At 25.8% G+C, this 15,544-nt stretch overlaps 1 protein-coding gene across 6 annotated transcripts in view; it reads left to right on the forward strand.

Annotated features, from left to right (window-relative positions):
- LOC103577342 (WD repeat-containing protein 47) overlaps positions 1 to 15,544 on the forward strand; it is a 48,856-nt gene that overhangs the window by 29,621 nt on the left and 3,691 nt on the right. For 5 of the 6 annotated variants that reach the window (XM_053739771.1, XM_053739770.1, XM_053739768.1 and 2 more), the window contains exons 7-8: positions 11,987 to 12,183; positions 15,016 to 15,185. In XM_053739771.1, the coding sequence (XP_053595746.1) occupies positions 11,987 to 12,183; positions 15,016 to 15,185 (367 nt within the window). Of the gene's footprint in view, positions 1 to 6,865; positions 7,888 to 11,986; positions 12,184 to 15,015; positions 15,186 to 15,544 lie in introns of those variants that run through there. The other variant, XM_008557947.3, reaches the window with a different exon arrangement.

Here is a 15,544-nt window from a genome sequence, read left to right on the forward strand (position 1 = left end):
TTACCTCAAATTGAAGCTTATTGACACATAAACATAAGCTCAACTCACCGTCTCTATTATGCCGACGCAAATAAAACATCTCTAACCAATTTCAAGTTGAGTATTGCCTTACTTGTATTTTAGCTTCAGTCATAATTTTGATCTTGAATCAGTAAGACTAGTACACATTAATTTCTTGTTTTTTACTTGTTACAAACAAATACAAGATTTCTATTCCATTTTATGGCTATTACGCCTCGTTGCTCGACTTTGTGGCTCTCATTTCCTTCGGATCTTCCGGAAGGCATTAAATTTCGTCAAAAGGTAAAAATTAAAAAATTTACAAGTACACCAAGAAATTATTTTTGTTTGAAATACTATGGTGTCATGGTAAAGTCGGACCATGTTGGCCACCTAACGGAAATTTAAATAAACATTTTACAAAAATTACTGTGACCGTAGAAAAATTTCCAATTTTGAGTCATGTGGGGCAAGGGCGCGCTGTGGGTAAATGTGCGCAAACCTATTAATTTCGTACTAAAATGCATGGGTTTGCGACCTCTTACCCACTGCGCACACTTGCCCCAAATGACTACACTAATTTGCGGCATAATCGTCAAATTTACTATGGCCACAGTAATTTCTGAAAATAACCAACATGGCCGGGCTTTAGTATTTCATCGTGTATATATGTATATATATATCTACAATATCTATATTTGCTAACCATCTACAGACAATTTTGTATAAATTTTATGGTCACTTAACTACTAAAATTATTTAAAACAATTTAAGATAGTAATTTATTATTTTTTGTCTCTTAACAAAAAAAAAAAGTATTTTTCTGGGTAAACATATTTTATGAATGTGAAATTTAATGTTCTGGTCTTTGAGCGTAAGTTCGCAATTGTATAAATAACCGGAAATGAATCAGGACTTGAATTTATCTCTGTTTTCAACAACGATAACAATTTTTAACTATTTACTATTTATAGTATTATATGTACGTGTGATTTTAATACGAATTTCCGGGTCACGATATTGTTACCGTATTCCTTTCTCTACGTAATTTTATTCCCAGGAATTCTAAATTTAATTCATACACATATATACGAATAATACAAGTATCATCTTCTTTATTATAATAAAGTATAAATTTACTTTTTTTAAAAATTTTTATGTTTAATTATTTATTTAAAATTATTCATCCGGGAAATTACGTTAACATTTCCTACTTTCACTGTCACTATTATTATTTTCCTTTGATTCTATTGTATAAAAATTAAATTAATTTATTCATTTATTTATTAAATTAACGACTGAAAAATTCATTTTGCAGGAAAAATTTTAATTAATCATTTGATTGATCTTTGAGTGATAAATTGTGGGCTTATAATAATAATTAATTGTAAGAAGAAAATTAAAAATAAGTAGTGGAAGTTAAAGAGGAAGAAAAGAGCAAAAGGCACGACCACGAGACTTAACTCTTTAACTCGCGTGTTCGTAATAGAAATGGAAAGTTGTCTTCTGGTCTAGGAAACACCGCTACAGTTGTTTATTTCAGTTGTGAATAGGAGGTGTTGTAAAAGGCATCGAACTAACTGTCACGGGCATGTTTAGTTCTAGTTTAACTATAATATAATAAAGTTTGATATATATATACGTAAGATTTTAGGCTTTGTCTCATCAGGATAACGTCTAAACTGTACAGTTGAAATGTGTGGGCGTGTGTTAAAGTGATTGACTAGTCGCATTGTAATTTGAATTTTTCGGACATTTTACGATTTATTTATTTTTTTAAATTCAAAGTGACTAGAGTTTATTGAGATCGACAATGAGATCTTTAGATTTCGATAAGGTATTGCCGTATATGCTTTGGAAAAGTCAAGGCGGACGTGAAAATTACAGTGACGAAAATATCGATTCTCTTGAATTCGAGGTATTTTATTATTTTTATAATAATTTTTTTTTTTTTTTTGTCGTTATTTTTATTTTGTCATATAGTGTCGAATACTAATTGAAGTGAAAGTACAGATTTTTTAATTAATCTCGCAATAGGTTTTTTTTTTTTAAGGCAATAAAATTGTGAAATCCCGTTTTTTAGCAAAGGTGTTGACTTTTTGTACTAATGATATTTTATGTTACTTCTATGACAACAAAAAAGTATTTGTTTGTTAATGAGCAGACGAAAACCTCAACAATTTAATTTTTTTTTCTCTGAGAATGCTTATTTGAAATAAGTCTTTAAGTTAAATTAAATTTTGTATACTTTAGTAATTTGACTTCTTTCGAAATCACAATACTATTCAATGAAACAATATTTTTTTGATAAATTTTTATTCAAAATTTTACTAGCTCATTGGAAAATTTATGAAAAATAATCGATCGTTATCGCTTTGGAGTTTATTGAATCCTGTAATTGGCATGAAATTGGCATCACAATGATCTCTGATGTAGCAATGATTGGCATATTATATAACTAATTATGAAATTCGCGGTTCGTTTACCGGTTTTACAAAACGAGATTTTTTAATGTTGAGAAAAGTTAAAGTTCTGCAGAAAATCGTTTTTAATTCAATTTAATTTACTGAGACAAGATTAAAAAATTCAATTAAAACTCTTTTTATCTTTTGGAAGTGAAATTTTTTTGAGCTCAGTAGCAAGTTTTCAAAAATTATATTGTAACTTTCCTGAAAAAGTTGACGTCAACTAAACGAAACTGCGAAATTTCAAACTTTAACTTCTTATAATTTTTTGATTCAAGTACCCGATATCCTAATATTTTCAATAACCCTTAAAAGACACTAAGTGAAGAAACTAGGGTCTCTTCTAAAATGTACGCCATTTTTTAATGCATATTCTAGACGAAATTTTCTATTGATTGAAAAAGGAAATAATTAGATTTGATCAATTCGATTTGGAGATAAAATTTTTGAAAAAATTGACAAGTATCAATTACCCATACGTGAATCTTAGATTTTGAAAAAAATTTATCTGAAAAAATGTTATCTATATCGATCTATATAAATTTTTCTACATCTAAATTATTTAAACGTAAGTGTTTACTGATTTACAGAAGAAATCATTGAATTAGGTGTCAAAATTTTTTCTAAAGTAATTCTTAATAGAGAACAAAAAAAATAGCTCATTATGATGTCATCTAAACAACCCTGATAGCCAAGTTGGCGAGAAACTGACGAGAAACTTGCAGCCGCAACTGGACAACAAGTTGACCGCCAACAGTTGGTACCTCCAATAGTTGATAGACATTTTCTGAGAAAGTTGATGGCAAAAGTTGTAAATCCAAAAAGTTGACAGTCACTTTCTGAGAAAGGTGGTGGCAAAAGTTGCTTTTAAAAGTTGGCAATCATAAGTTGACGGTAAGTTTCCTGTCAATTTTCTCAGAAACTTGCATTCCAGTTGCGGCTCCATACTGGCGTCAACTTTCTCAGAAAGTTGGCGGTAATTTGTAGCCAAAAGTTTCAAAAGTTGAAGATGTCGAAAACTTGTTGTCAAGTTTGTCGGAAACTAATGAATGACAAACTTTTTCACGATCAACTCGTGTTATCAGGGCATTCCTTGATTATTATTAAACTATTGCAGTTTTCTAGCGTCGATAAAGTAGACATCATTAGTATTAATTTATGATAAGCATGAAAAATTGCCGGCAAAAAGTTGCAGTCTAATTTGACTTTACCAACCACAAATTACAGTGGTCTAGATTATCGCAACAACAATAATACCCACGATGGCGCGATATATGAAACAAACCATACTAATGATGTTGCTTTCTCATGCGTCAAAGAAAACGATGTTTAACAGTTAAGCTCCGGTGGTCTTGGAAACTGCCACTAAAGTTACTCAGCATGTACAAATAGCCCAGAGCACCTCATTTCTCCTTCTTGTCATGTCAATGACAATCCTTAACAACAAAACTATCCATAGAAAAAAATAAAAATAAACAACAATAGTAGTTAGAAAATAGCAATCCATAGATTGTCAAGTATTTAACAACCTTTTTCTTCTAACAAGTTTAAAAAAAATCTTTAACGACATTAAGACCTAATTACAATCATCCGAACTAAAATGTATTAAATTTAATTAAAATATAAATTTATCATTCTTTTGCGGTCAGTAGTTAAAAATGAAGCTATATATTCTCAATAACGTTTACTTTAAAAAATACCGGTCGGATTCTGGTCATGGTAGTTTTTTTTATTAAAGAAAGTCGGTTAACAGGACCAGTCTGCCATCAACTTCGACCCTCATTTCGACCTTTACTAGCTCGTAATTCAATTAATCTTTTTCACGATCGCTATTTTTAAATTTATTTTATAAATCTGTTTCTAAATTCACTCCGATTAAATAAAACTTAATTTTTTGCGAAAGAAATAAAAAATTTTCAAAAAAATATATAATTCATCATAACTATAATAAAGTTATTAAATTTCCTTTTATCAACGGAAGAAAATAAACTTTCTTGTGTCAACTTAAATCTCATTGATCCGGCCGGATTTAAACAATTTTCATCTTCCTCATGACACCGCAACTTTCTCTATGGGGTATACAACATACACTCGACAGGATATAATATCAATTCATATGATATATAATTTTGTTGTATACTCTAATGTATAATGTATACAAATACCAAATACATGTCACAAGTAATATTATATTCATTAAAATCCAATCGACCTATATATTTTACTGAGCATTTTTATTTATGCTCCAATGATTCTATCATCGAAAATTATAACTTACATTGATGAAAAATAATTTGTGTGCATCACGGATAACGATAGAGAAAGCTCTGCTAAATTTTTTTTAGTTAAACAAATTTTTTCAATGGCTAGACCAAAATTTTTTTTATTAACTAATTCACTTTTAATTTATATAAATAAATATGCATACATTTTTGCTGTTACCGCAAATTGTGTAAATTTTTATTCAAAAAATTCATATATTTATAAATATATAGTTTTAATATTTTTTACAATTCAATAGTTCATGTAAAAGCGATGTCAAAAAAAATTATACAGAAACTATAAACTTTAAAAACTGATCATATGGAAATTTTTATTTATCATATTTGTTATATGTTTCAATATATTATATTTTTTTTTTCACTTGTATTGATCAGTAGTAAAGGTAATAAATTTAAACTGGTCTTCTTGATCTGGACTTAATTTTTTATTGGTGACTACATATATAATTAATTTTTTCGATAATTTCTTTTATTGGTTTTCAATTTCTAAATTTCGAAAAGAGCGAAAAAAGTTTAAAATTTTCTGAAATTTTGAAGTTAATTAAAGCGAATGCTTTGTAATTTTTTTATGAAAAAATTTTTTATTCGACGATTATTTTTTTTTTACGATGAAATATCAAAGTATTGACAATTAACTGCTATTACTTATTACATACTTAATTACTAACATTAAAAAATTTTTTTCTAATTATTAACTGGTTTAATATCTAAATAATTATACAAAATATTGAATTTATTAATTTTTTTTTAGAAAATCTAAAATATCTATTCCATAAAATAAATTAAGGTTTAGTAATTGAGATACGTTGTATTAAAGACATTCACTTTTGGTTACATCCACAAATAAATTAATTCACAATTTATTTTATTTTTTCATTAATGCTTTAAACTTTTTCTTAATTATAACTAATTACATTATAACGTTTTTTTTTTTTTTATTTAAATAGAATTATTTATACAAAATATTACGAAACTTTTACGTAGAAAATAAAAATTTATCTGCTTAGCCGAATAAATATGAAATTTAAGTTTTTATAAAAAATATATGAAATTTAAATAATCAAATTTAAAACCAATAATTTTAAAAAATTTTATTGGTTTCTGTCTTTCCGAAATAAAAATTCAAACACCAAAAATTCTAAAAAATGTATTTAAAAAATTTTTTCTGACTTAACTATCAATTACGCGATTTATAATTAACAATAATTAATACTCATAATTATATGTACAGTATTTATAAATATATAACAACTTTTCCGGAAATATGTTGCGAGTCATTTAATATGGTGTCTAATTCAGGACGTTGTTCATCATCTTTAAATCTAGTGAAAGCAATATATATTTCCCGGAAACCTAGTAAACTTTATCCATTCATATGTATTGATATATATACATATATTAAAATACATATTAACTACGTAACTCTTGAATAATAAAATAAATTAATAATCAAAATTTTTATGTCACTTAAATTGGGACATAAAAATTATTATTGTTAAAAATAATTTCGAAATAATTAATGGTATGGTCTGTTCCGCAAAATTATTATTATTTTCAGCAGGCAATTGCGGTAATGACGGGGACGAATTTTATTGATTTAAATGGTTGCTAAAATGAATAAATAAGAGGGTGCTTTCTTATATAAATTATTTACTAGTTCAGTGCATAGTAGAATAGTATATAGTTAATATATAATAACAAGTAAAAAGTGTTTTGAGGAAAAGTATGGAGAGGGAGATTGTAAAAGAAGTGGGTCGGCTTATTACTTGGTACGTTTGTATAGTAAGTCAGTCTTCGAGAACGTTGCATTCGTTCATGATACTCTGCAAAGAGAAGGTTCTTTTATTTATATTTTTCAACCGAAAATTAACATTCACAAATTTCTATTATTATTGAAACAAAAATTTCCATATGTGTATTTTTATATATTTAATAATACAGATTGATATAAATATATAAAAAGATATTTATTTCCCAAAACATCTTAAATAATTTATTTTAAAAATGTGTGAATTTTGTGCAGTGAAATCGTGAGAGAAATTGCAAGTGAGAATTGTTTTATTCACTGAACAGTTTCAGTACTGAAAAAATATATATTTATGTATATATAGAGATAGATAGAGTTAAATATACGTGACTCGTTTATCATTTAAAAAAATAATTTTAACGGATGACTACATAAATCGAAAAAAGAGAGATCGGTTTAAATGATCGAGGTATTGTTGGAAAGTGGTGAAAATTATAATTGAAAATTTTTGGTACGTGCAGCAGATCTTAACGCGCGATCGATTTTTATTGATCTCCATCAAACTTGTCATCGGAATCAAGATTTCTTAAATTTTCACTTTTATCCATAAATTTAAAAAAATAAAAAACAAAACTGAATTATTTTGTGAAATCAACTCTCACTTAATCCGCCTAAAATAGTGACAATTAAATTAGCATAGTAAAAGTGTTTAGCATAAATATTAATGGGAGATATTAGAATCCTCGATCCTCGTATGGATCCACGTTTCGGTGGTGATATGAAGCATCGACCATGGCCGGCAATGTATCGTAACTATCCAGCACGTGGTCCATCATTTTGCTATCGTCCGATGCCAATTGAAACTTTGACACAATGGATAACACCCCATCTGACACCTCACGATTACAATTACGTACCTTCGGGAATGAGACCAAAAAAAGGACGTGATTATTATTATTTAGCTCCAATGTATCAAAATGCATTGCCACCACCCCCACCGCCGTCAGCTGGTGGTATGCAAATCTCACAAATGGCATTGGCACCACCGCGAATGATGTTGATGGAAAAATCATCACGTAATGGCACCAAAACATCTTCATCAAATGGCGCTGGACGAAGTAGTGTCGCGCCTTGTACTTGTTCTGTTGGTAGAACAAGATCACTTGAAGATGTTAGAAGTGAAGTTGTCGAGTGGGAAGAATATAATGACGAGAATGGTAACCGTGTTAAAGCCAATGCTAAAAATATTAAACACACTAGAAGATCAATGGAAAATTTACTAGATGTTGATAATTCATGTAGTACTACGTTTAATAGAATGGATAAATCCCCATGTAGTGGAGGTAAATTTAAACAGGAAGGAAAAGAGTGCAGGCGAAGAGGAAGTTACATGGTTCGTTGATAGTTTAATATATTAATATATAGATTTTTTAAAATAGTTTAAAGTTAATTTGCCATAAATTAATATGAGAGGGAAATTATTTACTTAAATTTTTTTCTGTCATTTATTTATTTATTTATCAGGATATTCATACTTTTAATTTTGTTTTATCGGTTAGCTGATAATTATCTTAAGTGCATATTTGCATTTCCATGCATAAGTGTCACGTTATGTTGAAATTTTTATACTTTCGATTAATATATCGGTGGAATGAGTTTTGGTTATAGTGTGAAAAAACGTAAATGTCAATTGAATAACAGGATATAGTGCAGTTACAGCTCATACTTGAGTTATTGGAATATGTTTTGTATATTAATGTCAATTTATCAGTAGGTGATATACTTGAGTAGTATTTTTATTAATTTTATTTAACAAGTTTATGGGGGTAATATTTTTTTATTAGTTAATATTAAACTTTACTGGCTTTTATTTTATTCATTTTACAAATAAAAACTGGTGGTGTCCAATATTAACTTTAGATTTTAAATTTTACTTCATATCACAATTTTTATCATCTCTCATTTTTTTGTACAGATAAAAATGACTTTTGATTTGATTTTGTAGATATATAAGAATAAATTCAAATAATAAGTTATTTTTATAATGTGGAATATTTTACGCTTTTAAAAGTAAATGTAAAGTCAAAAAAAAAATTTTTAAAATCACTAACTATTTTGCAGCACGCGTCTTCTTTATAATTACGAATTTAAAACTTCAGAGCTCAAGTAGCACAAAGTCAACTTTAAGATGTCTTTTAAAAGGATGACAAATTTGTTTTTGTCTGAAAATCATCTTTTTTGGTATGAATACAACATGCAAATGTTGGTTCCGGAGACAGAGATGAGTTGTGTTGTTTTTCCTGTGTTGAGTCTTTTAAATAGACATTTTTTTGGTGACATAAATATCTGATCGTTTTGTCAACATATTGGTGTCTTATAGACAAGTCAAAAAGTAGCCTAAAAACTAACATCTTATAGATGTCACAAAGGCAAGTGTGCTACCTGGAAACATAGAATTTTAAAAAGTCATCCTCTTAAAAACGACTCTAATGTCGATATATAAATATATGTTTGCGTAATAAAAAAATATGTCATATAATTTTTTTATATATATTTCTTCCCGTGTGGTGTTTATCTTATTATCAATCCGGTAAAATCCAAGTCCAATATTTCGTACGGTAAAAATTAACTAAATATTTTCCTGAAACTGACCATTATCCCGCGAAATTTAAATTTTAAAAAATATCTATAATAATGAGCTTCAAAATTTGAGACAAAAAAATTCAAAGGACACAAATAAACAGTCAGATTTATTTTAATTTAATTAATAAATTAAAAATATTATTATAAAAAATCGTCATTTTAATTCTAATAATTTATAAATTAATTAATGATTTGAAACTTTTACGTGGTGGATGTTTGTCCTACTTTTTGTCAGACGTAAACATTACCACGTGTTAGTCAGCATAATTATTTATATATTTTTTTTATGTATCACTTGACAGCCGGTGAACTATAAATTTATAATAAATTAATTTTTTTACACTAATTTCGATTTATTAATATTAATAATTACCCTGCAGACTCATGTATTATGATCTCTGTTTATGAGCATGGCAATTACTTTTTACACACTTTAAGGTGTGTTAATTTTATATACAAAGAAATTAACACTCCTTTAAATATGAAAAAAGTGACAAGCTTCTAAGAGGAAGTAAAGACACTGGTCTAAACTGGTGATAAAATTAAAATTTTAAAAAAATCTTGCAAAAATAAATAAAAAATTTATTATCAAATATATAAACATAATTAAATTAAAATCTCATTGTATATTAAAATATAAAAATGAGTTAAACAAACGTCGCATAATGACGGTCATTTAATTTCGTAACTTTCTATTTTTTTAGCACGACGTAACTATGTCCTTTAAACCCTTGAGAAGTAACTGATTACCGTATTACCCAACGTAAACATTGTCTTCAACAGAAATAAAAAAATACTTTCTATTTTCAACGACAATAAAAATAAAAAAGTACGTCTTGAATTTAAAAGATAAAATTAATTCATTTTTGACATAAAAAAGTTTTAAATTTCTCTACACTTAAAATATATTTTTTTTCTAATCATAATTTCTAGTAATTTAATTCCACAATTTCGATTGGAAAGTTCCTATCGATTCGTCTTGATTTTATTTTTATTATATTTAAATTTTAAAATCAATAAATTTTAAATAGAGTTAATAAAAAATATAATAATCTATGAAAGAGGTAATTTCTCAAGTGTTTAATGTCACATTATATGAAAAGTTTAGTGCAAGCTAAAGTAATAGTTAATAAATAACTTTTTATTTTATTTTATTTATATGAATTATTACTTATAAAGTTATAAACTATCGAAGAAAGGACTTATGTTTAAAATATTTACAGTCCGTTAATTTACAATGTAAAGCTTTCAATTGCTTAATAAAATGATACATTTAACCTAGTTCTATTATTTATCATTTTAATAAAAAGAAGACTAAATAAACAAGCGTTGAAAGTAATAGTATTAATTATTTAGTTTAAAAAATTATATGTTTTATTTTATTAAGAAATTAACAACAAAAAGATTGAGAAATATAAATAAACATCTTGTGTAAGGTGTATTATAGATAATAAAATACAATCTAGCATCTTTAGCAATAGTCGTTGTCGCAAAATCTTACTGAACAATCCGGCTATTGAGCATCAATGCGTGAACATCAATAATTTCTCAATAACAGAGAAAATACTTCCGTTTTTAAATCTGGGACAGGTTGCAGCTGTTTAAATTGCAGATAAATACAATAAATATGTTGGTATAAATAAAAGATTACAAGTCATCTGTTTTATTAAAACAAATGTTTTAGGAATTCTTACTTTATTTATTTTTTTTATTCGAATTTATATGCTTTATTATAAATACTTTCTCGTGCACTTTCGAAAAATTTCAGTTAGATACAGATCTAGTGTCTCTGCTCATCTTGAAACTATATGTCGTATTTTTTATTAAATAAATATCAGTTTTGATATTTTAAATAAATAAGATGAGAAGAGGGAATAAAAAGGCTTATAGAATTTTTTTTTTTTTTTTTTTTTAATTACATATGAGCGACGTATGGACAATGGGGTGGTTTGGGTCACTTAAAATTAATAAAAAAAAATTTAACAAATTTAGAACCAGTTGTTAAAATTTTTATTTAAATAATTTAATTAGAATTTTGATCATTTATGATTAAAAATAAATATCACATGAATGAGATTGAGCGACATAATAAATTCGGAGTAAATTTTTTATAAATGTGTTTTAGTAAAAAAAAAATACGAGAATTATTTTTTTAATGAAAAAAAAAATAAATAAATTTAATCTTAGAAATTTAAAAAAATTAATTGTTTCAGTAAATCAGCTTCATTTAAAAAATTCAAATTTTTAGAAGGCCCATCCTGCCCCATATAAAAATTTTTTTTCATAGCGGGGTCATATTAATACCGAGTACTTATATGAGGACTAAGAATAAAATAAAACGAACAAAAAAAATTCTCAATTGATTTTCTTTTAGGGTCCATATTGCCCCGCCTCCTTTTTTTAAAAATAAAATAAAAATTAAACATTTGATAAAAATATAAAAGTTATGAATTGAATTTGTTTGTAAAAAGAATTTCTTTCAATAGAATAATTATAAAATATTGAAATGAATAATTATTAAAATGAATCGTAAATCTATTCGGTCACTCAACTTTCTACGTGTAACAGCATGTTAAATCATTAGATACTGTTGAGAAAAATAAAATTATTACTTTATACTTACAGTTATGCAGACGTTAATAAGGCAATACTTTGGTGGGTGTCCACCGAACCGTATAGTTTCCATCGTACATTTATTATGATTGAAGCATTAAACATTGCCGTTTAATAAAAAATTTTGCAACTTTAAATTGCTGATACACGTATCAGACTAATTGATCAATGATCAATGATAGTGACCTGTTGCTAAATTTATAAATTTCAATTTTCTTTTCATTTAAATGTTACAGCCGGAACCGCGATCGGAACTTGATTCAACAAATGGAAGTAGTCATAATGGAAGACCGAGATTTGTTCCTGTCACGGCACTCGAAGATGTACAGGCTGTCAGATGCGCAGAATTTCATCCTCATGGTAAACTTTATGCAGTTGGATCCAATTCAAAGACTCTTAGAATATGCGCTTACCCAAAACTTCATGATGTTCGGTAAATATATATTTATATTTATATATATTTAATATTATTACTAATTACCAATTAGCAGCCAGTGCGTACTCTGCCTGAACTATTAAATTTTGTGAATATTTTCAAATAAATTTTTTAATTAATTAAATAATTAACTAATTATTAGTTTTGAAAAAACCGCCTAAATTTTTACAACTGTCCCTTATTAATTTAAAAAATAAAAAATTTTACTGTTAGTAATTTGAAAATATGACCAAGATTAGAACAAAATCATTTATTGTCTGAGTGCAATCCCTTCTTTCATAAAAAAAATTTTTAAATTAACCGCGAAATTCAAATTTATTTAAAAGGGAACTAGAGTTATTTTAATTTTGATAGAAATCAATCATCACAAATAAACTAAAATTATAATTAAACAAAAATTTTAGTAATTTAGTTAAATTTATCACAAAGATGACCACAAGTTTCTCTTTCTCTTACAATTAATACAAACTCGTCCTAATTAATAACAATTATTTATATTAATTAAAGTCAATTACTTTCGAATATGTAAATAAAAAAGTTAACAATAATAAATAATAAATAAAATTAAAATCGTACTAAATATATATATATATATATTGCAAAAAATAAGAAGGACCTTCATAATAACCGGAGCATAAAATACTATGTTTAAATATAAAATCAAACAACAATCATAAATAAATACAATATTTATAACTTTTTTTATTATTCTATGAAATTTTATTTTCATAAATCATTCGTTCGAAAATTAATAGTAATAATTTATCATATATTTAGTTTGGAAATTCATTGTTTTTATTTAAAATAAAAATAAAAATTTTCTTATCAATTTAAATTCAATTTTCTTTTTTTAAATTCTAAATTTTTCACATTAAAATGAAATAATTTACATTAAGTTATGTCAATACGATTTGTAGAAATGAGAAAGTGTTTAGAACACAAATGTCATATTAATTAATGTCTATAAAATAAAATTATATTTATTGGTAATTATAGAAATTGAAATTAAAAATAATTTAAATAATTGAGCTGTTTTTTATCGGCCGTAATAATAAAATAAATATTTAAGTGAAATTATTTTCCGTAAATTTAAAAAAAGTAAGTGAGAAAATATAAAGTAGTTAATTAAAAAATCGACGTTGATCGTTGTAAAAGAGATTGAGAAAGTAGACTTGATACTCTTTCATTGCTTCTTTCTGTACAGTAACGGAGTTCTGATTTAATTATGTCTCGCGTTCCGTCAGGAAAGTGGGAGAAAAATCTTGGGAACCAGGTGATGAAGGAAAGTGACATTAAAGTCACTCAACAATAGTCTGCTCTTAATATACGAGTTTCAATTTTTATTAAAATTCCCTCAATAAATAATTATTCGTCCTTTCTTTAGTTTTTTTTATATAATAATTACTTTCAATTATAAAAATAAGCCTATTAATTATGACAAAGTTTGAGTAGTTTTTTTAGATTAATTTTACGATAAGTTGGTTGTTTAAAATAATTGCTAGTAATTTTTAAAAAAACAAGTTTATTTTTCATTTTCCTGTTAAGTAATTTTACATTATAATTACCTACACGAAAGAAAATAAAATTTTTAATTATAAGACACGTGTTCCGCAAATTTATATTTTTTTTTAATTTGCCGCTTTTTTTTTAAATTTAAAATTTCATGAAAACAAAAATAGGAAATTGGTCAGAAAATTTCTTTCAATTTTGGGAATAATTCATAACCTAACGGTAAAGAAGTCAAAAATAAATTAAACTTTTGATTTTCAGAATTTTTTTTAATTTTTGCTGAGAAAAAAAAAATTAGTCTATTTATTAGAGTCATATTTAAAGATATTAAGATTAGAGGTCGTGGGAAAGTAGACAAAATTAAATTAGCCAGCACTAAATATTATTATTTGAGCGAAATTTCGTCTGTAATTTAATCTGTTTGTTGTATAATATTGCTGTCAATGCATTAATAGTATTTACTAGTGATAGCAGTCGGAAAATTTAAATAAAAATATTTCGGATAATCATCACAATAAATAAATAAGTAACCTATAAAATTTATTTTGGATAAGAATTTAATTTAGTTGTAATTAAAAATATGTAAAATAATTTTCGAAAGATCGCTCATTAATATGTAGTCTTGATTGACTTAATTTTGTCCACTTTCCCATGACCTTTAATTTTAATTAACGATATTTTTAAAAATTACTTGCGTATTTTCATAAAAATTACTCAAAATTTTTTGAAAAATAAAAAAATTGTATTTGATAAAAAATTTGATTTAGAATCGTTGGCAAAATTAAAACCAAAAATCACATTTTCAAAATTTAAGCTCATAATTTATATAGGAATATTTTTATTTGTGTATAAATCTGCATTATTTTATAGATATCAATACTTTCAGATATATTTGGTCTCTGGATTATAATTTACGCTGTCAAAATTAAAATAATTAACATTTCGAAAATTTATTTTTACGTATATGAAAGTGTAATTTATGTTTAAAAATTAAAAAATATTTATAAATGCACGACAATTCAAATTTTCCTTAGTGACTTGTTCACTCTCTCTTTTCTCAATTTATTTTTTAACTAAAAAAATTAATAATTTAATTAACACAAACTCGTTATTATTTTTTTTTCTATACAGTCGTTTGAAAAGTTTATTATCCGTAAGAAAAAAAAGTAATTGTTATTAATAACCTATGATTAATGACTATAAATGAAACAGATCATTCTGGCTAATAATTATAAAAAATTTATTGACTTTAATTATATATTTTAAAGATTTTTATCGAATAGAAAAAGAATGTAACTGAAGTGTTTTGTAAAATTACAGTGAAGATCATCAAACCTATCAACCAACAGTACTTTTTAAGAGAACAAAGCACCATAAAGGCTCGATATACTGTCTCGCATGGACACCTGATGGTCAATTAATGGCTACTGGTAGTAACGATAAGACCGTTAAATTGATGCGATTTAATGCAGACACTTCGAATCTCGAAGGTTGGTATTTTAATACATTCCGTGAAGAAAACAAATCGATTTGACGAGATATAATGAAATCTGATCATATAGATTTAATTATATCTGCTAAATTTTTTTCTTGATATATGATCAGATCTTATCACATAAATTCAAATTTAAATAGATATAGCTGTGAAAAATGAATCATATATGGCCATATATGAAAATTGGTCATATATGCTACATATATAAATTATGAAATATATGTTTTATATGTGGAACATATATGACTAATTTTCATATATGATCCATTTATGTTTATAAATAGATCTTATATAAAACATTTGTGACTTATATATGTTTCATATATACCAAATTTTATGCATGTTCCATATTCG

This window comes from Microplitis demolitor, chromosome 6 (genome assembly GCF_026212275.2).
Source record: "Microplitis demolitor isolate Queensland-Clemson2020A chromosome 6, iyMicDemo2.1a, whole genome shotgun sequence".
NCBI classification, from domain to species: Eukaryota; Metazoa; Arthropoda; class Insecta; order Hymenoptera; family Braconidae; genus Microplitis; species Microplitis demolitor.